This window comes from Pseudochaenichthys georgianus, chromosome 13 (genome assembly GCF_902827115.2).
Source record: "Pseudochaenichthys georgianus chromosome 13, fPseGeo1.2, whole genome shotgun sequence".
In the NCBI taxonomy this organism is placed as follows: domain Eukaryota; kingdom Metazoa; phylum Chordata; class Actinopteri; order Perciformes; family Channichthyidae; genus Pseudochaenichthys; species Pseudochaenichthys georgianus.
Window position 1 is genome coordinate 11,085,634 of NC_047515.1, and position 22,717 is coordinate 11,108,350.

Genomic DNA, 22,717 nt, shown 5'->3' on the forward strand with positions numbered 1-22,717 from the left:
GGGCGGGGCCAGATAGCCAACACTGCAGGACTCCTTCAACCTCATCCTCTGTGTGCTGCTGCTCCCATGTGGAGCACACTGCAACAACCTGATACATGCAGAGCATCAAAGTGTAATGAGTGCATGCAACGTCAATTCTTTAGATCATATATTTGATTAAGTGTTTATCATCAACACCTTTTTCCCACTAGGTAACATAATCTGTGTTATTGCCAGTTTTTACTTTATTTTACATTTTCTAACATTAACTTACAAGTCAATTCCATGCACCTTCACTAGACTGATTGTATCTGTGTTTTTGTTACTTTATCTATTATAACTTATTTTGCACCACTTATGTTGTCATGCCTTATTTATTCTTAAAGTGTAAATTCTTTAAGTATGCGTAAAGTTTTAAAAACAATATATTTGAGTCTGAAACAGCTAATATACAAATAAATGAACTAAATAATAATAATAATAATAACTGTATTTGTATAGCACTGTTCATGGATATTAATAATAAAGTTATTGGATCTGGAATCTGTCTGGCTTTAGCATTTTCAACACAAATTAGAAAAAACATAGTCCTTGCCAACAAGACTCGTCTCTAGTCGCTAAAGTCCTAAGTGTTAAAGACAGGACACATCAGTGGCGGCCGGCCCATAGGGGCGCTAGGGGCGCCGCCCCACCTCTTGCCAGATACAAAATAAAATAAAAAAATATATATTAAATAAAAATATATATATTTTATATTTTAATTTTTAATGAACAAGGTAAATATCATACAATTAGTATCACAAAAATGTATAATCTACAATACAATCTCGTTTAAAATTGTGTTACGATGTCTAAAGTTACTGATAAGTCACCTGTTTCCTGCCTGGCCTTGCCCATGGCATTAGTTTATCATTACCGGGCAGAGCCCCCGAGCGAAACAGCAGCAACCAGCACGTTGCAAAAGTCTCAATAGTAAACTGTGCCGCCGAAACATAATTTCAGCCAATCAGCACCGTCAAATATTTTGGTCACGTGGGCGCTCACGTTGGCGCCCATGTTGCTTACGTGCGTTGACCTGAGTTGTTTTTTAGACTCGTGAGTGACCAAGGTGACGCAGTCTTTGGATGAGAATGGTGTGCAGGTGGAGTCGCCGGAACCTTGGTCCGCCCAAGAGCTACTCTCCAATCCTTTTGAAAGGAGAAGTTTGGGAGATAAATTGATACTTAAAGACCTTGGACCGGACCAACCCGATTTGTATATATCACACAAGCTCGTGAAAAAGACAAAACGTATCAACAAGGCTTCTCACATGGCTAGCTGGATGCAAACAGGTAAATGCTATCTTTCGTTTCACATGCTTGCTCTTCAAACAGCCGGGGACAGATACGATCTGTTCAGAAACTAGACAAAAGTTAAACAAGTACAAACCACAGACTGTCTGTGTCATGGAGAATACAGTCGCTGGTTTATTTATGTCTTGAGGCTGTTGTTGTGAGTGTGGACGGTCGGAGCATATATAGCGTTAGCTTAGCCAAGCTACATTCAGGGAACAAGCATTCTAAAAGGTTTTTCGCCTGCCGTCTGTCTGCAGACTTGTCAAAGCATTAATTCATGGTTTTTACTAACAGGTATCAGTGTGTTGTTACTTCGGCATCATTTTGAAACGTGTATTACAATTAAATCACGGTAAAATATGTTCATGTTGTTGTAGCTCCCGAGCCAGCGCGTCTTGTTTGAATGATGCGAGTAAACACAGCTGACAGCCGCGGTGAAACTCGAGCGACTAGAGCGTTTAGAGCAAAGCGAATATTCGCATCGCGTCCGGTCTGAACGCAGCATTAAAGCGAGCTCCGCGCTGCACTGGAAACGCGCCAGAAGTCCTAATTTAAGGGGTCATTTCTCCCAAAAATGTTTTACTCACTCTATCAATAGCCCACCAAAAATATTTTCCACCAGCCGCCACTGGGACACATAATACCTTTGTCAGACCCCTGCCTTCAAAACTGCCTCAATTCTTCGTGGCATAGACTCAACAAAGTGCTAGAAACATTCCTCAGAGACTTTGGTCCATATTGACATGATAGCGTCACGCAGTTGCTGCAGATTTGTCGGCTGCACGTCAATCTCTGGTTCCACCACATCCCAAAGGTGCTCTATTGGATGTATATCTGGTGACTGTGGAGGCCGAGTACAGTGAACTCATTGTCATGTTCAAGAAACCAGTTGGAGATGATTTTATATCATTGCCTTTCTATCATCTTGAACCAGCCTGGCCATTCTCCTCTGACCTCTGGCCACAACAAGGCATGTTGGCCCAGAGGACTGCCACCGACTGGATATTTCCCATACGAGCAGTTGAACAGGTGTACCTAATGATATGGCCGGTGAGTGTATGTATATATATATATATATATGTATTATTTGATTTTTTTTTAGGAAATGGCACTTTTGGAGTGGTGCAGGAAGGAGTTGTTAAACCCGTAAAAGACTTAGTACATTACCACTTCCAATTCCCTAGTGTCAAAGTCAAATCATTTTGAATGTCTGATTTAATCCATGAAATAAGGTTTGTGGTTAACACAAGCTTAAAGAGCCTGTGAAACGGTTTTCCCCCATCATCCAAACCCATCAATTTGAGTACATATTGTCCCCTTGAAAACCGTTACTGAACTGATTTTGGATATTTGTACTTTGATAACCATTAATCTGCCTTCAATGTTGACAATTTTCTGGATCTTCTCGCGGATTCTTCAAATCCCGCCAAATGATGGGTGACGTCATTGCGGGCACAGCGCTCCAGCTGCACCGTCCAGGATCCCAGCATCGGCATGTAAACCTTTATATATATACAGTCAGATGTAAACGCACGACGGCGCACACAGCAGCAAGCTCAGACAGCGATGACAGGTTAATGTTGAACGTGTCTGAGAGCTCATATGAGGCTGAAGGATCGGTTTATGTTGTATCTTCTAAGTTTAGGAATGAGGTGCGTCAATATGGGCGATCATATGGTCATGTAGCCAGTGGTGGAATGAGACTAAAAATCATCCCGGGACTCTCGACCGGCCCACTTCGGTACCGCTAGTAAGCTGTCAACGGGGGGAGTGGGGGATGTAAAATACAAATATAATGTATAATGTCTGTGTCTTTGACATTAGCGCTGCTAGCCACCTGTGCCCTGTACTACGAAGCCAGTTCAACAGACCCTGGATATGTTTGAGTAACAAACAAACTAACAACAAACTAATAAACGAGATCTCGCTAAGCGGTCCTACGACGCTGGTTATCAACTCGGTAAATCAAGCCAGGGTTTCTCTCTCCAGCTGAGAGCGCGTTCACGTCTAAGACACGAGTGGATCTGACTTTAATTACATTTGTCTCGAGTGTTTCGTCAACATAATGTGTTAAATAATACTTCTGCATACAGTCTGTGACACTGTGAGTGTTGCACGGCCAGATGAGGCTGGAGAAGCTGACTCAGATAAGGAAATATATGATATATTATGATATTATATGATCGATGATCTGATTGATGATGTAATATGAATGATAAGTGCGACACGTCGGCGTCTTCTCTGCATGGCAGTTTAAACTGTATTTTCTTTATCCTGTAATATGACTTGAGAGATTTAAACTCCGCACACTGAGTTTATCTCTTTTCTATAGACGCCGGAGGCGGGCAGCGTCAGGTAAAAGAAGTTATTTAGCCTTCTCAAACCTGAGCCTCACGCGACGCCTATGGGGGATGTGCTAGTTACTTATCCGACCGGCCCACTTCGGTACCGGCCCATCGGGATTCGTCCCGATGGCCAGTCCGCCACTGCACCCAGCCCACGTAAACTGTCAACGGGGGGAGCCTCGCTGCGGGGAAACGGTGGACCTAGTGTCCCGATCGGAGTGGGAATAATAATAATAATCCATGCATTTTATCCATTAATTTCCCCAACATTGTGGTAAAAAAAACACACGTTTAATCCATGTTGTTGGTGTACTACAACTACAAAAAGCATCGGTTTGTTTTCTCATCAGTAAATGCAGACCGGCTCAAACTAACGATTTTTAATCACCATCCTCACTCATCATTTAATGTATCATATGTTCGCCGAATTGACATGAAAGCACTCATAAATGTAGTTTCATTCACTTGAGTTTATAACCACAAAAATAATCGATTTGTTTTTATATCACATCCGACGGGAGGAAATTCAGCAGCTCTCACTCCCGATTTTTGTGTATGTAATCATCATCTTCACCACGATCATTTATGTTTATGTCGCCGAATTGACATGAAAGCACTGACAAATATGAATATACTATAGTCAACTTCATTAAAACGTTATTAACGTGCCTAATCTCAGTAATTCACCATTTCTACGCATGACACAACACACTTTGTCCGTGTTTGGCTCTCGAAGCGTTCCCGCATTGACGTCACTTCCGGCTTCCCCCAAAACTTCAAAATGAATGAAGGAATTTCCCCGCGATGTTCGAAATTATTGATATTTAACGAAAAGGTATCGCTTTTTCTTTTTTAAACTGACGGTTCGAGATTACTAGTAGCCCAATATTTCATTGCACAACAGTTGTTGGGATGGTGTCACAGGCTCTTTAAAGAGAGTGACTAAATAAACTAAATGTCATCACACATACAAATCTCTGCCTTTAGCTTAGCATTGGTGATGCGCAGCCATGCGACAGTGATTTAAAAGGCCCAATCCCAAACCGCCCCCTACACCCTATCCCTACACACTACCCCTCCGTTTGCGCGTTCACGCGGAGGGTCCGCCATATTAAGTGCTGTTCCAAACCAACGAGTGTGGAGCGGTGTGGAGGGGGAGTGGGCTATCAAGCCCTCAAACAGCGAGTCTGCAGCGGTGCTGACTTGAGACCGGTCTCTACCTGACCGGAGTCACGCTGTGTGTGTCCGTCAGGAAACACGCTGTTTACAAGTAGTTCCAGCAAACATCCACTGATAAACTGCGATGTTAACAACCTCATGATAGCCTCATATGTTTTTAACTTAGGATCATACCTGTGTTTAGTCTAGAAAAAGGTAAATGTGTGCATTTTATTATACAGTTGTGTATATTTACAGACTGTTGCAAAAACTAAGAAGCTTATAAACATCAGGTTTAAAACTAAAAGAGCTTTGAAACACAATGAAAGATGTTTGGAGTTTTATTTGAGTTATTAATTTACATGTTTTGTCAAAGAGATGCTGATTTGAAACCGTTGTTACATGTTAGATGTATACAGTTACGGCATTTCCTGTTTCTGCTGGAGAGAGGGGAGGTCGTCCCAAAGCTTGCTGCTGTATTTACTCCCTCCATCTGACAGGAGGGACCTCATGTGTCACCCCACGGAGGGGGAGTGTGTAGGGGTAGGGTGCAGGGCGTGGTTTGGGATTGGGCCAAAGTTTGTTTATAGCCTAACGATAGTTTTTACATATACCAATTGCATCCGATCGGAACATTCTTACAACGTGTTGTTAATATGTGGAGATTATCCTGCTGAACAAAAAATTATAAGTATCGATGTGGGTTTGCCACAGAGTTGACTTGTGGCTGTATACCAAAATCACTGCATCATTCTATAGTGCCTTAATACGATTTTAGACACGAAAACAATTCCAGATTCTCACAGTTTCTTTAGAGAAAACATAACATTTAATAGGGTTTTATCTTCCATTTTATTCCTTATAACTATAGAAGTAGTTACTGAACATACGCACACTCACACACAGATACCACATCATTTTTTCTTTGTACTGTTTCTTTTCTGATTTTATGTAAAGCGTCTTTGAGCATTAGGAAAAGCGCTATAAAAATCCAATGTATTATTATTATTATTATTATTATTATCATTTTGTTGAGAATTACCATAGCCCAAAAATAGACAGAAATGTGTTTATTCCAAAATGTTCACACTTTTGTCCCCAATTGTAGCTATAAGGACACGCACACACACACACACACACACACACACACACACACACACACACACACACACACACACACACACACACACACACACACACACACACACACACCCCCCCCCCCCCCCCCCCCCCCTCCCCTTAACACCTAATGTGATTGACCCAGCAGGTGGGAAACACAGACATCCAATCTCCGGTTCTGTCTAATTACTGACTCTGCCTGAAGTTTCCTGCTTTACACATCCTGACATATGCTGTCAGGACGCGTCCCACCAAGCTGTACCACCTGACCTGACCTGCTGGGAACATGGAACAAAACTGACACTGAAAAGCAGTGGTGGAAGTATGCAGAACCTTTACTTGAGTAAAAGTACAAATTCTGCAATGTAAAAATACTCCAAAACAAGTAAGTACCCTGCATTAACAAGCCTGTAGTTAAAGTATTAGAGTAAAAGTACTGGTTTGATTGATATAATGATAATTCATACTCAATCATCAATGTAAGAGCAGCATGTTACTGTGTTATCTGCTGAAGCTGGAGCTATTCTAAATGAATAGTTTTGAATCCAGATTTAAAACTGTAAAATAATATTTTTTTAATTGTGGTAAACAATGGTAAAAAGTAGCAGTAAACCAATGAAAATAAAGCATAAATGCACATACAGTAAGTGTATATTGCACAGTGGAAGCGAAAGTTTGAACTATCACACAACAGAAATACTCCACCATGACAGATAACATATAACTCCCACTCGTCCCCGTCATGTGTCTCCCATCACCCTTATCCCCAAAACACACTCACCTTTAGCACCTGGTGTGTTTTCCTTCCAAACTCGGGCATGTTGCTGTTCAGCCGGTCCATGTCCACTGAGCTGTCCCCGGCTCCCTGCGACACATGCATGTCCTGAGGGAGGAAATGAGAACATTCATCAGACACACTATGAGTAACCAAAAGTGTCCACGGGTGACTTCATCTCTGCAGGACAACAACGGTTAGTAACTATCAAAATCCTGCTTAATGGGATTCCCCCTCCCCACTCGGCCTTAGTGTGTCAAGGTGTGATTCATGCTGTCAGCGCACTCACGCACACAACAGATGGTAGACAGCATTTAGCGACGCGCTCAGAGGAAGTAAAACACGCACACACATTTAAATCTCTTGAGAGTTGACACATTCGCTGGAAATCAGCCACCTTGGCTGTTCTCTTGTCTCTCAGTCACTATGAAAAACACACTGTGCCTAAATTCCTCCCTTCTTACTCAGTAGTTTTGGGCCATTTCCATCAAGTCGGCACAGAGCAAACAGCTATAAATATATTCCATGTCCGTACACGTGTTAAGTGGCCAGATTCGGTATGAGAAGCACAGATAAACACATGGAGAGGTTAGAAAACACATTCACAGTGTAACAATGTTAAAATGTTTTGCAGCCAGGATGGAAAAGATGTTTCTGATGTGCTCTGCCCTCAGGATAACAACACACTGCTGCAATATCATCTTATTTGCTCTTCTGACATTCCCATGGAAGGATATTCAGCAACGGCGTCAGCCTCAGGAAGCAGTTCATCACAAGAAATAAAAACAAATGTTGGGAAAATGTCTATCTGGAAACACTTTTGTGCAAAACTATTTTCTGAGCCAGAGGGAACTAATGCAAAAAGGCTTCCCAGCTCATGTTTAAAGCAATATTTCAACCAAATGTCTTGTGTTAACCTGTCTGTTGCTGCATCTTAATATCATAATTACCTGTCTCCAGTTGTCCAGCACTCGCAGAGCCTCCATTGCAAAGAGCTGCTCCTGGCTTCTGACTCACTCCTATCAGTGCGGACTCGATTCACCGGGACACCTCTAAGACTGAATGACAATTTCTTCAATGCTGCTTCTTCTTGCCATGAAACACAGATTGTCTCTTTGTCTTGATCTCGGCTCTTTGTCTATAAGCAACCGGTGCAGTATCCTCCATAAGCTACCATTCAGGAGGAGGACCTGTTGCTGCTTGCTCCACTAAACTAAGACATACATTCCTGACTGGCAGCACCAAAGTCCCCGATAACAGAGACGTGTGTGTGTGTGTGTGTGTGTGTGTGTGTGTGTGTGTGTGTGTGTGTGTGTGTGTGTGTGTGTGTGTGTGTGTGTGTGTGTGTGTGTGTGTGTGTGTGTGCGCGCGCGTGTGCGTGTGTGTGTTTAAGCAGTGATCAAAAGAGACGACGAAGTAGAAAAGAGGAAAGGAGGAAGAGAGAGTGATGACTGAAGGGATTTGATACATAAAGCTCAGAAATAGAAGTGTAGAGTAGTGAACTTGTTGTAGGAGGAATCAGGGCCCAGTCCAGTTAAAGAGTTTTTCTCCATCAGCGTTTTAGATAACTTGTAAGTGATATGGTCGTCTCTGTGACAGCACCACCATCAATGATACCACAAAGACATTAGATTTGGGGCTGGAAAGTGACGTCACTTTGAGGCAGCAGTCTTCATGGATTAGAGCCCAAGGCTATACTAAGGTAATACTCGCTGAAGATGATTTAGGTAATCAGCACTAAAGGTACTTTAGGTTATACTCAGTATAGGAACTTAAGTGATACTCACTATAGGTCATTTAGTTAATTCTCACTTTAGGTACTTTCGTTTATACTCACTATAGGTACTTTTGGTTAAATATACTATAGGTATGCCTACTTTAGATAATACTCAGTATATGAACTTCAGGTAATACTCACTTTAGGTCATACTCAGTATATGTACTTTAGGCAATACTAGATGTAGATAATTTAGGTAATAATCATTATGTACTTTAGGTAATACTCATTATAGGTACTTTAGGTAATACTCACTATACGCAGCGGTTCTCAACTGGTGGGCGGACCCGTTTCGAGTGGGTCGCAGATGTGTGAGTGAAGACATTTTCTTTTGAAAATTGATTTTTTATTTTGAAGGCCCGATGTTCTAACGCTGTGCATGCAGTCGGCATTGGACTGGAAGTACCGGAGACCATCAATGGTTTTGAAAACTTCTGTCACGTAGTGATCATCTTCTCAATAAAACATCTTTGCTGATGTTTTTTCGAGTCTTCTGGCCAATCAGAATCAAGATTGTTGCCGGAAGTCCCCACGGAGAATAACTTTGTGGAAGAACTCTTTATACATCCATGGGTACAACTTCAGATAAAAATGAACACATAATGAAATATGACCCCCGGTTTGATGATTGGCAGGTCACAGAACAATGGGGGCTATCTACCCTTACCCACAATCTCCTCTTTGCTCTTCTCTCTGTGTGGGGCAGCAAGTTCAGCTGTCAGAACTAAGTGAAAAACAAACAATGGCATAAAATATTATTAATATGTCGCGTACTAATAGATTTATATATTTTCTTCTCAGAGTGTACCAGAATGCGTAGTTATATGTTCTGGGGGAGAATCGCCCCAGACCCCCCTTCTGGGGTTTGTATGCTCCAAGTCTGCCTTTTTATTGAGTACAATACAAGTGTGCCTTTTTATGTTATCCAGTTCAGCTTTGATTCTAGAAACTTGATGACCATCATCTCATTAAACCTTTTTTAAAAGCATACTTTAGTTCTGGGATATAAGGGATATATGTACTGTACTTCACTTTAATTAATATAGTATGCTGAAAACAAAGCGTATACATATTACAGCACGATTTTTGTTGAATAGATTTCAGTGGTTCAAAATGGCTATAGATGTTTAAGGTAACACTTGCTATAGGCACTTGAGGTAATATTCGCTATAGGTACTTTAGGTAATACTCACTTTAGGTATTTTTCATTAATATACACTATAGGCCTAGGTACTTTTGCTAAGGTACTTTGGGTAATACTAACTATAGGTTCTTTAGGTAATATTCAGTGTCGTTTCTGACTTAGCTCTCAATTTAACAATTTAACAATCTAAAACATTCTTGAGGTAATACTCAATATGACATGCACATTCTATACAAACTAGCAACATTAGTGTTACGAACTCAGACACTTAGGATGTAGGACCCAATCGCACAACCCGGGAGACCGAGGTAAAGTATTTGTAAGACTTTATTTTCCAATACAGCAGTGAACAACAAAAAGGGTAACTATCTATCTCTAGCCGAGATGACAAAAATAGCGAACAAAAAAAGAAAGCGCTCACGTAGCGAGGAATGAAACTTTTCACGAGCACAAGAAACATCGACCTGACCATAGCATAAGACAATACGAACTGACAAAGAACACTGGGAGACAGGGGAATTTAAGCACAGGGTGACAAGACACAGGTGGGACCAATCAGGGGCGGGCTGACACTGATGAGCACAGGAGACACAGGATGGATGACAGGTGCAAACAATCAAGAAGCCTGGAATGAGAGAAAGCAAACATAAACAACATGAACCTCTCTAGCATTTCTGTCGGTGCAAAAACAATTAGTCATCAAAGTAGCCTCAGCTAGCCAGATAGCATTCTGATTCTCTCTGTCCTTAAAACAACACAGTGAGGAAAGCAATAGGAGTTATTGCCATTTGTATTTTCTTAACATTACTTACTTGCTGTTACATTCTAATCTAAGCTCCCATATTGCATGTAAGTATGGGTGTTTGTTCTCAGCGCATCAAAGCCCATTTCTCTCAGACTGTGGGAGGATGTCCACAAACTCTCACTGAACACAAAGAAGTCTCAATCTCTCTATTTCATTATTTCCCTCCCTCCTTCCCTCCCTCCCCCTCTCCCCCTTATGCCAGGGCAGAAAGGCTGGCATTGTTTCATGAAGAGCAGGCATGGATGATCCCTCCTCACACATGAGGGATTCTTGCTTCTTTTTTTTGAAGGGGTTATGAAAGCGAGGGAGAAAGGAAGGCTCGCCATTTATTTGGAATGCAAAAATGTAGAAGCAGGGAGGGAAGCTTGACAGCCTGCCAACTAGATGGTGAACAAAAATGTTGATGTGAGGAACACAAGAGAGAGAAAAGATGAAACGAAATGCAGCTGCAGACAGGTTCTTTTTTTTCTCCTCAAAGGCTTATCATTTTCTGTGAATTAATCCTTAAATTGAAAAACTCAATGTTGTTGAGATGTCATCTTAAAGTCTGCTTATATCAGAACTTGATTTATATCCATGTTGCAACATGAACGTTGTTTAAGTTTACCCCATAATACAAAGTGTAAAACACAACTAAGAACATACTGAGTTTGCTTTGCCGTTAGATCAGTTGTTCCTGTTGGCGGATCTTATTAAATCATTCATGAATCTGGTTTATCTTCCTGAGAGCAAGAATAAGCAAACTTCACGGAAATGTTTCTTAAGTGTGAGATATGTATATGAAATATATATTTTGTCTTGATGGTGGGCTAGACAAAAGCTCAACATGTGTCCAAAATTAAAAAGGTGAATCCTCAGGGGAGCATGACTATCCACAGCAAATATAACCAAGTGCTTAATATAGCGGCTTGGGTGTAGTTCAAGGGATACATCAAAATCATCTGAAAAGGAAATTAGAGTTGCGTCTGTGAATCTGTGCAGAGGAGGTTTGGTATGCTTTCCATCCTCCCGTCCACCAGATGTCCTCTGGGACAAATGAAGTGGTAATTTAAACATTCAAGGGGCCATCTCAGGGAATGTGAAGATAATCAGGAATGTCATAACAGAGAAACGGATGGGTCATTTCCTCATAACTCATGCAAGGATAACGTGCACCCATCATTCCTTTTGTATCAGCTCATATAGCTGTTCACTGCACAGATGCTATACCACTACAATGGCCATTTCAATTCACTATTGTTCTATCCTACTCAATGCCATTTCTCAACTGTACATAATGTGTGTTTGCCCAGTTTAATTAGTTTGTACAAAAGTAGAGTTCAGAATTACATTGAATTGTATCATATTGGTCCCTGTTTACCTATAATACCTCCTGTCCCAATCTTGACTCCTCCGAAGAGGTTCGTTTTTCAGCAGCATTACAAGAATTTGACTGAAGAAAATGTCCTGAAACTTGGTGAAAGAGTGAAGGATTGGGCAAAGGAACCCATTACATTTAGAAGTGAATTATGTATCAATATGTGTTTCCTTTTGAAAATGAAGTTCCTTTGTAATTTGGTTTATAGTTTTATATTTCATCTCTAGAAAATATGTTTGAGGTTTTGACATTTTAGATTGGCACCTGTATTTCTCTTAGCTTGTTTTTTCCCCTTTTCTTAGATCTTAAAAATGTTCATTTCGTCACACACTGAACTAAGTAAAGGACAGATGTACTGACTCCAGCAAGCATTCAGTAAACTTTCTACGAATAATTTGAAGTGTTGAAAGCAATTATGCATACAGACACAAATAACTTTAATCTAACCTCTTTTCTGAACGTGCAAAGGGAAGTTTCTTCTGTATAATCTATTTCAAACATTGCTTTTCTATGTCAGGTAATTGTATTAAGCAGTGCTTAATTGCAACAACTGCATATGGTCCTGTTTTAGGTTCAACCCACAACCAATAGCCTTTCTCCCTGAAAGGCCAGAGGTCACTGTTTGATGTTAGGAACAAATGATTGCCCTAAAGCAGCAAAGGGATAAACTCTGCTACCAGCCTGTTTCATGTTTGATCATGTGCTTGAATGATTTGGCCTGAGGATAGATGCAGTCTGTAGCCACAGGCAAGACGCTGGGTCTTAGACGCTATACGATCACAGCAGACAAACACTGAAGCCTTGGAAACAGCGTCGAGGATTCAAAAGAATGAAGGGGAAGGAGGAATCAAGGCCATGCAGGTGTGTAACAAACGTCCTTGCAAACACCTGGCTGCTTTATAGAGCTCCAACGGACAAGGGTAGCTGTGCAAATAATACCAAAACACTCTTTAAATATCAAACGGTCTAGTCTCCTTCCGTTCCCATTTTATTTGTTCTGCTTTCAAACAAAAAAACAGTAAGATGACTCAGACATCTGTCAACCGTAGTGTTTGCTTGTAAGATAACAAAATTCACTTTTTTAATAAAAACCACTTCCATGGTGAAATGTGGAATCAGATTACTGAACACTGCTAACAAAAACCGCTACTGTGTGTTGGAAAATGCCAATAAATAATCAAACTCTGCAAATGTTGCCAAGTCTCCTGGCTAGCAGCTAGTCCCATGAAAAATGACATGATATTTTTACCTGATGACCACATATATCCATAATTTTGAGTTACATGCCAGTAAGCACTCTTTCACAAGGCCACTGCTATTGCATTCCTGTTGGCACAGTGTGTTCCTTCTTTAAGTGTGTTGGTAGACGAGTGGTTACATAGCTAACGGCTATCAGCTGGCAACAAGGCAGTGCAGCTATGTGTGATATTTCCTAGGATTTAAACTTTAAAATGCGACAATTTTTTGGACTATAATAAACAAGTGACTACTGAGAGTGTTTGTTTTCCATGTGACCAGCACTGAGATTTTCTTTTCATTTTCTATGGTTACTGAATGTAGCTAACATGAGCTAAAAACCAGCTAGCTACCTGTATCTCACAGCATTCACAGCAAACACTAGATATTGCAAGATCACTTAAAAACTATTTGTACTTACATGTCAAAGATTATATAAGATTATATTTTTTCATTTCATTTAAGATATTGAGTAGGAAAAAAGCAAACAAGTTCTCCCAATTCAGAACAAAGGGGTGTTCGGCACAACCAATGTATGTAGGCTACACCTTTTTGCGATAGATTTCAACATGTGGTTAATGTTAAGAAATGCTTAAAGTTACTTTAAGTATGTACATTGGATATTTTACAGTATTCTTTTGATTAGTTCATGAAAAGATCATGATATGGGTTAAAATAAAAGGGTACAAAGTACTACAATTAATAATATTGTAGTAAAGCAACTGATAGTTATTTAATCTCTAGCTTTTCTAGCCAAACTATGTAACATATCATGAAAGGTTACACATATAAGCAAAATATGATGCATTTCTTTGCTCTAAAAAAGAACTTAACTAATATACTGCAGAGAAAATGTTGTTTTGATAAGTGCTTGATCCATTGCCGGCTATCATTGCCTTGAGTTAATGGCTCGCAACATGGCTGCGGAGAATGGATCACATTCATGAGTGTTACTGACTCTACATTAGTCAGCTGAGAGTGGAAGGATGAAGGGGGGACGGAGAAAAGATAGCAGGATGATAGAGGAGGCATATTCAGATAGTAGGCAGCAGAAGAGACACAAGATTTTCATCGACATAACTACACTGTAGCTATGTTCGTTTGACACATAAAGAACCTTGAACCTTGAACACTTTCTTTCTTTTGTCTATCTTTTCCAGCCAGCTGCCACCACACAGCTCCGCTCTGGTCTCCTGAGTTCTGATAATGAAGGCCGTTGGATAATCCTCCCACAGCAGGAACATCTTTCTTTCCATCCCTCCACATTTGTCGCTGGTTGTCTACTTCATTTCTCTCATCTCTTCATAGTTCTTCCATTGCGTTATCATTTAAATGGCTACTATCTTTCTCTTGCTGCATTCTCCCTGACCTTGGGTTCTCTTCGTATACACACCAGATGGATAGACTACGAAAACAAATACGAAGGACAGGCTACAATTCATGTAATTATATTAAAGTTGCTCTTAACCTGTTTTTCAGGTCTCAGGCTCGAAAATGACATTCCCAGAACAAATGACTATATCTTCCCTTCTAAAAGGGTTACATTAATAATCTTTTTTCTCAAAGCAAGGTTACACCTGTGAGTTGGATGTAGAAAAGTCAGTATCAATATAGATTTTTTTTTAAAAAGTTAATTTAGATTGAACATAGTAAACAAAATGTAAATTATAGTGTCCATCCAAAATAAACACGTTACTTATAGTGAAAACCACCCTTGAATGATGTGATGGTAGACTAAAAGCTTTAGGAATCCAAACTATAACATATAATAAGTACCCTGTATCAAGATTGATGCAAAAAAAAAGTGACATTTGACCTTTTTAGAGAGGTTTAGAAAAAAAACACTTCTGGGGTCATTTGGGTGTATTTGCCATATCGCTGGCCCCCCTCGGTAGATGTTGATGATTGACACCTCTTTTGAACCGTTAGAGCCAATGGAATTGAGGGGAAGTTCCTCAAATCCATCTAAACATTACCAATGGTGAATGATGCGCAGCATGCCCAAAACCGGAAGCTGGGTTGTAGCTCTCACACACTCTATGAAATCTCTGTTTTTGACAAAAAATGGAATGATGGATTATCAGTAATCATTTCAAAGTGACAGAGACACATTGGATTAACCTTCAGCAGCGTGTTTATCGTTGTAATGCCATTGAACACAACTTTTGATCAGAAAACATCAAAGGTGACGTATTTGCCGTTTTGGCTCCTTAAAGCTACGTTGTGTGTTGTCTGGGTTTGGCTTCGCTGCCCTGGGTTTTGGTCGCACTGTGATGATACTTATACCTCTAGAATCTGTGGAATATCAGCTTTAATCTGATATATTGTTTGTGCAGATCCGATAAGTAATACAATATTTCTACCGTGAGTTCTGTGTTAAGTGCGTTAGCATTTTTTCGCTCAGTGCTAATTCAGAGGCTTTTACCCTTGTGTTTCGTTTAGCTAAAAATGGTTCATATCTTCAGTTAGCTGAGTTTCCTCATGTTAAGTGGGTATGATACATTAATAGGTTGTTAAATGTTAAGAAGCCCTGAGACACAGTTTTGTGAATATTGTTGTTTTTCCCCCCGACGGCAAGGGCATGGGGTTTAACAGGTTAACGCAATGATATAGAAACAGAGACAAGGGTCAGGTTGCTCTAGTGGCCATCATTGGCATCACACCAGTTTCTATTATTATAACTGGCATTTGGAGATTATTGCCATTTCAGGCAGTGATTATCCTGAAGTGTTACTTTGTTTTTCTCTGATGGGTGCAACCAAAGCGGAATGACACTTTCTGTTTTTAGAAACAAACCACAGAAATCCAGTAAATAGTGCCGTGGGAAGAAGGGTGGATTCACTTTAGGCGCATTTCAGACAAGACGACATGCTGACCACATGCAGTGTTTGTAAAAATTAGTAAAAATGTGGCATAACATACAAACGAAGCCGTTTTTTAATCTCTCCATTACAGCTGGAATGTTCTCCAAGATAAATTGTTCTTTCAGCTGCAATGAAATGAGGTGATTCGAATACAACATCAAAACAACAATGACAACATGGTTAAACATCTCAAAACCATAACATGAATTCTATTTTTAAAGTGTGCTTCTAGGGAAAACACAGCCAGGGAGGCATCCAGCACAAAGCTAAAATGGAATTTATGGCAGTTTGGAGGAAGCAGCCTTCACACAACATGTATGTGTGTATGAAACCACAGTCTGACAACACCCAGCAGACAGCCTTCAACAGCGCTCAACTGCAAAACCCTCAGACACTCTTGGTTTGGTCTGAGACTGTTAATAACATTTCACCGCATCAATATGACGGCCTTAAGAATTCATCATAACAATATTATCACAATGGTCTAAAAATAAAAAGTTAAAAGTCAAATTCCTCTTGGATATGGTGGGTTTTGGCAGATTTTGGCAAATTACTTTGGGGGTATTGGGGGAGGTAGAAAGGAAGGTGAAATGAAAGAAAAGGAAATTATTAAGAAATAAACAAAAAAAATCTATGGAAGTTTGGCTTTGTCAAATGTCCCCCATTTTTTTGTTACATCATAATCACTAGACTTCAGTGCTCCTCATCTAGTGGTGGAATCTTAACCCAATCATAGCATTGACAAGTTTATTGGGCCAATCCTGAATAGCTCTGATTAGTGGCACCTTTAGTTGTGGCTTCAAGAAACAACTGCTACAAAAACAAAAGCATCAACTCTCTATTTTATGAACTTTGACAGAATTTTTTGTTAAAAATCCATGAAATATTTGCAAGAAAGTTAAAACTTGCAGAAATTGTTATTGAAGTTTTGAGAAACATGAGGTGTAGAATAAAGTTAGTGGCGCTTACGGAAATGACAACTTCTGTTACATGATAAAGATATCATTTGTGATTTTTGATCAGTAAAATTATTCGATGTTAGTAGTTCTACGACAAATAAAATGACTGGTTACAAAAAAAAAACAATAACATTAAATACATTTACATGTTTGCAATGAAGAAGATTACAATGCAACACTCCTATGGGAATTTCCCCTGCAATATATCTTAGCCTTGAATCACGAAATGTGTACTCAGGCATATTCCCAGACTTAAAAGATAGACAAAGAAAGATTTTGGGATCAACAGGGGGAAGCGGGTGACAGTTAGAGGAAGAAGTTGACAAACAGAGCGTCTTCATCCAGCAGTCTGAGTGTCACTATAAGTAGACTTCCTGTGCAGAGAACTGAGCCAGGGACCGTTTCCTGTGAGTGACACAGGTCAAATACGGGTTCGCCTCTGCTGTGGGACAGGACTGACCTCAACTATGAAAACTACTTCTGCTGATGTATGTGATTATTACATCTGCTCAGACTGCTACATTTTTGTTTGAATATTTGAGTTTTGCTCACAGCAAATAGGGAAAACGCATAATAAAAAGTACCCAAGCTGCTGATTATTATAAGTGTCTGTCAAATTTGGAGCTACAGACACAAGATGGTTATCTTAGCATAACATCTCATAGGAACATAGCTTGTTTTTGCATTTCTGTTTTTGTATATCTTAAACTAGCAATATAACATGTTAAAGGTCCCATGTCATGCTTTTCCGGTTATTACCTGTCCCCTTGTGTGTTATGAAGGTTTTAATGCATGTAAACGGTCTGCAGAGTCAAAAACCCTCACGGCCCTTCCACACAGCGGCGTGCGTTGACGCTTGCCGGCGGGCGTGTCTGACACTCGACCAACAACCAATCACATGAATCTCCCGCTCCTGACACACAAGCAGCGGTTTGATTGGCTAGAGCTTGTACTGGCATATGATTCGATTGGCTGACGCTTCTGCCGAGGCGTCAAAAGTTGAACATTGCTCAACTTTTTAAGCGAGCAACGCCAGCAACGCTCCGTGTTGCTTCCCAAAATGCAGTTCGGCTAAAAGTGACGTCACCCCATTCAAAGTGAATGGGCAGAAGCGTTGGAAGCTTCAACGCACGCCGCTGTGTGGACGGGCCGTCAAAGTACACCCTGTAGCGAGTAAAACTCTAACGGAGCGTCCACACTACAGCTTCAAAAAAAGCTTGGAGCTGGGCGTGTCTGAAGCTTGGGGATTTTATTCGAGCAACGCGACCAACAACCAATCACATGAATCTCCCGCCCCCGACATACAAAGCAAAAAACCCCCGGGGATTTTATGCGAGCAATATATATATATATAAACTCCCCAAACAGGCGAAAACCTACCAGTTTCACCCACTGTCTCTGCCACCTCCCTCCATGCCTGGTTCTTCCGGTTTGTATCCCGGTAGGTGAAGAGGGTCTGGTCATACAAAACCGGGTGATTTGCTACGGCGATAATTAGTTTCTCCTCCTTCTTTTTTTGAAATATAGAAATGAACGGCGGGATATCTCTCCCAGCTTAGACGCGGTTTGATTGGCTAGGGCTTGAGCTGTCAGATTTTCAGAAACGGGATTTGATTGGCTGGCGCTGGCTACTCCGGCGTCTCCGGAGACGGACCGCTATGCTACCCACAATTCAGTTTGGCGAAAAGCGAGGCATCGTGACGTCACCCCATTCAAAGTGAATGGGCAGGCGCGTTGGAAACCGTTTTTGAAGCTGTCGAAGCTGTAGTGTGGACGGGCCGTAACACACCTCCCCAAAACGCCTCGTTGGAGATTTCTCATTTACTTCCTGGGTATCGCTACGTAGGGATACCCAGTAGCCACGCCCAGAGCTATGGCCGCACGCCCGCACCCTCTGCCAGCCTTTCACGAAACAAAGCTTCCCAAACCTTTCAGCGATTCATGCCGGATATGTACAGCGTAGGGCACTGAAGAACGATGCTGTTCCTACTTTGTTTGGACCAGCGGGAGATTCGGGTACACAACCTGTAAGTATTCATTGTTGTTTGTGTATTTATGATGTGTAAAACAAACAAGGTATCTACCACAACTGTTTAAATGGGCAAACGTTTTTCGGACTGCTAAGTTGGGATCGCGGAAAAAAGCTCTCCGCAGACCCATTCTCACAGCGTTATAAACCTTTTTCTTACTCAATATCAAGCCACATTTATTGTTTTACTTCGGCTGTGAGTGTTTGTGTGTGCTCAGGTACTTGCCAACCCTCCCGATTTTCGCGGGAGACTCCCGATTTCATTGCCCACTCCCGGTTTCCTCCCGGGGTCATATTTCTCCCGATTTCTGACCAAATCAGATTTTCTCAGGACTGTTTCCACTCGGACTTTAATACAGCTACACAATTGTTTGGTTTCCATGGTAGCACATCTCTTCAGTAGCGCGCGCAACTGAAAGTCTGAGAGGGTGAGGAAGATAGTCACAGAAAACAGGTCCAGCCCACACATATGCTGCTGCTACAGGCCGCAAGGCAGTGCATTTACAACCACAATAAGCATGTTAATGTTAATCTAATACAGCTCCGGCGACCCCGCCCCCAGTTTTAAATAGTTAGCTAAAGAGGTGCTGGTAGGTGTATGCTGTTATAGAGCCAGCTTAGCTATCCCCAGTGATTATGCTAACCTAAACTAACGGGTCTATTTTGGATCATCCCTTTGGTTTTCAGCCGACAGCTTTCCGCTAATGAATCAACTGCGTTTCCAGAAACAAGAGGTTGACAACTGTTTTCAGATAAACGCTTTGATAAACCTACTGTACACTAGAAAAAAGACAAAGTAAGCAATCAGCTAGGGAACATAGTGCATAGCAGAGCTTGAGGAAGACATTTTTCTCCGGATTTGGTGGAGACCAAAAAATTACTAAAACAGGAGAGTGAATATTAGTCGTAGATTTATCAAGTGACCAGAAAAACAACTTCAAATAATGCTAATAGCTCTGTGTCTGTTAAATTAGCCAAAATAGGTTAAACATGTGTTTACTTTCTAATGTGTGTTTTGGTGACAATTTTTAGAACAATACTATGTCACTTTCTGTTAACTAGAAACACTCTTTAACATTGTTCCGCTGTCCCTGGTGGTCAAATAAATTACATGTGTGTAATAGCTTTTACTGGTCATCTTCAAGATTATAGTGTTTGTGTTTGAACCAAAGTACCAGTTGCTGTCTCAATGATTTTATGATTGGACTCTCTGGAAGCTTATTTGCACTCTGTTTTTAAATTAGGTTTGGTTTGGATGCGCACGGACAAAACAGCCTGTCAGCATGGTAATGTGCTAATAAATGAATTATGTGCTGACATCAAATTAGAAGTTCAAAAATAAATGCTTATAGCAGAAATAGTTTAAAATAAAATTAGTTTCAAACTTTTGACAATGAACTGTCATTCAAACTAATTGGTTTCAATGAGGAATCACATTTGAATGTTTCAGCTACACACTTTAGCATTTTTCCACAGGGCCTAACCACCACACATTAAAATGCTAATCTATGCACAGCAAGTTACCAGTGCATCCCTCGCAGCCTGATAGCATGCATAAACAGATTCATTACTCTGGCACCAAACCATCAGCATTGGAGAGATGCCCTTATCAGCCGGCAGCTAAACACACCAGCTGCCCCGTCTCTGTCTCAAACAGACACACAGTAGTGAACACACACATCATAACATAATGTACACACTACGGTGGAGGGAGAGGTTTCAGAAATTAATTGCAGGACTGGTGCGGAGAGTGAATGCAATGAGTAGCCTTCTTTTACAAATACGGAATATTCACTTTTGCCATATTCCAAAAAAGACAATATTCCAAAGAAGCTATTTACTGAAAATGAATATTCCATTTATATTCCCCTTTACATTCATGCATTTCATACAAATGTGTTGTTTATCGCTCCAAACTATTAGGCAAGGCAAGTTTATTTATATAGCACCTTTCAACACAAGGCAATTCAAAGTGCTTTACAAAAATGAAAGACATTAAGAAAATGGCATTTAAAATCAGTCATTAAAAAGCAACGATAATAAAATAAACATTAAAAGTCAAAAATACAGTGCAGTGTAAGATATGAATAGTTCAATTAAAAGCAGCGGCAAAAAGAAAGTCTTCAGCCTGGATTTAAAATTAGTAAGAGTTGCAGCGGACCTGTAGATTAGTGCAACGACTGAAGCTGGTTGTCTTCTTACTTCTTTCTGTCAAAATAGCATGTTTCAAAGATTTCCACTGGTGGCAAGATTGAAAATGAAGGAGTTTCGAGATCTGTCCATATCCAAAAACCTCTTGATATTTGAAGTCTTTCGGAGGCATTTAAGGTTATCTTTGGCATGTCATATCTTTTACCCAACACTTTCAAACAGTTGGCTAGTTGGTTAGTGTACAACACACACAGCTGGTTGTAATGGGCATAAGGCAAACTGAGATATAACAATCTCAAATGAGATTCATCTTCTCGAAGTGTTGTTGACATGACAAAAATATGCTCCTAAAGCTCCTCAAAATATGCTGTATACATGACCTGAATCAAACTCTGAAAACTATCATAGCATATTCTGAATAATAGTTGAAAAATAGTGTGCATGTAGTGCAAGCCAACTCTTTAACTGTCTAAGAATGGTCATATAAAAAAAGCATGATCCTCAGGAGGCTTTCTACAGATGAATAAGGTTCTACAAAAGAAAAACAGGTAAAAAAACAAAACAAGGAATATATTGTAGCGTGTGTTTGTCATCAAAGCTGAACTCATCTCTAAAACTGCAGAGCAGCACTTCAGAGGATCAGAGACCCTGTCATTATCTGATTATTGTCTCCAGTGACAGTATAAATTATACCTCATCCATGAAAGAATACTTGTTGTCATTATCCAAACCACTGTAATCCAATGCATCAAAGTGATGAGATAAGATACTGAGCTGCAGCCAGGTAGGAATGAGGTAGGAGTGTTTCTCTGTCCGCCTCTGTACTCAAGCAAAGTAGATAGTTGTAAAACAATTGTTCACCTTCACACATACCTTTTTGTGAGAAAAGTAAATTATAGAAAATTAGCTTGAGAGCCACCAATTGCAGATATATTGAATACGCTCAATATTTCCATTTGCTGTGTCAAGCATTTCAATCTACCCAAACAAATCTTAGCTCCAGTCCAAGACTAACATTGTTGATTATTAGCCGAGGACTAATAATGCCTTTCATCAGTCCTCGGCTTTGAGATGAAAAACATGTCCATCTTAAAGGATGGTTCATCACAGCCTGTAGGCCTACATATGATCAGGAGAGATTGGTTGCAGTTAGGGGTGGGCGATATTGAAAAATATGTTATCACGATATTTTCAGGCAGTATCACGATAGACGATATATATCACGATATTTTTTCATGTCGGTTATTATGGTTATTTTTCAAGTTACTTAACAGTACAAGCACCTACAAGGTAACAGAAACTAAAACAAAAAGGAGTAACAGACCAAAATAGCATTTCAAGCTGGTTTTATTTCAGAAATGAAACCCTGAATGAACAAGTGAGCAGTGAACATCAATAAACATGAAAAGGAGGGTAAAACATAACTAAGTAAAACATAAAACATCAATGAGGAAAAGTCAGTGCCAAATAATTAAAATGTAAACTTTAGAGTAGACTTGAAGTATAATAAAAGACTTTAGCATAACTGAAGGGAAAAACATAAAACGCCACAGCGTCAGTTATGTCTTTCCACCGTTTGCTAGTCTTTTCATAAGGAGCGCCTTTATGAAATGCCTGCCATAATGGTTGCTCGCTGCAAAGAAAGGGGGCGGGGTCCGCGGGGACTTTGGGAGCGTGTCAAACAA

At 40.3% G+C, this 22,717-nt stretch overlaps 1 protein-coding gene across 3 annotated transcripts in view; it reads right to left on the bottom strand.

The window, feature by feature from the left end:
- Positions 1-22,717, bottom strand: part of phldb1b (pleckstrin homology-like domain, family B, member 1b) — a 131,431-nt gene that overhangs the window by 98,865 nt on the left and 9,849 nt on the right. For 2 of the 3 annotated variants that reach the window (XM_071205330.1, XM_034097025.2), the window contains exon 2: positions 6,717-6,818. In XM_071205330.1, the coding sequence (XP_071061431.1) occupies positions 6,717-6,818 (102 nt within the window). Of the gene's footprint in view, positions 1-6,716; positions 6,819-7,660; positions 7,894-22,717 lie in introns of those variants that run through there. The other variant, XM_034097024.2, reaches the window with a different exon arrangement.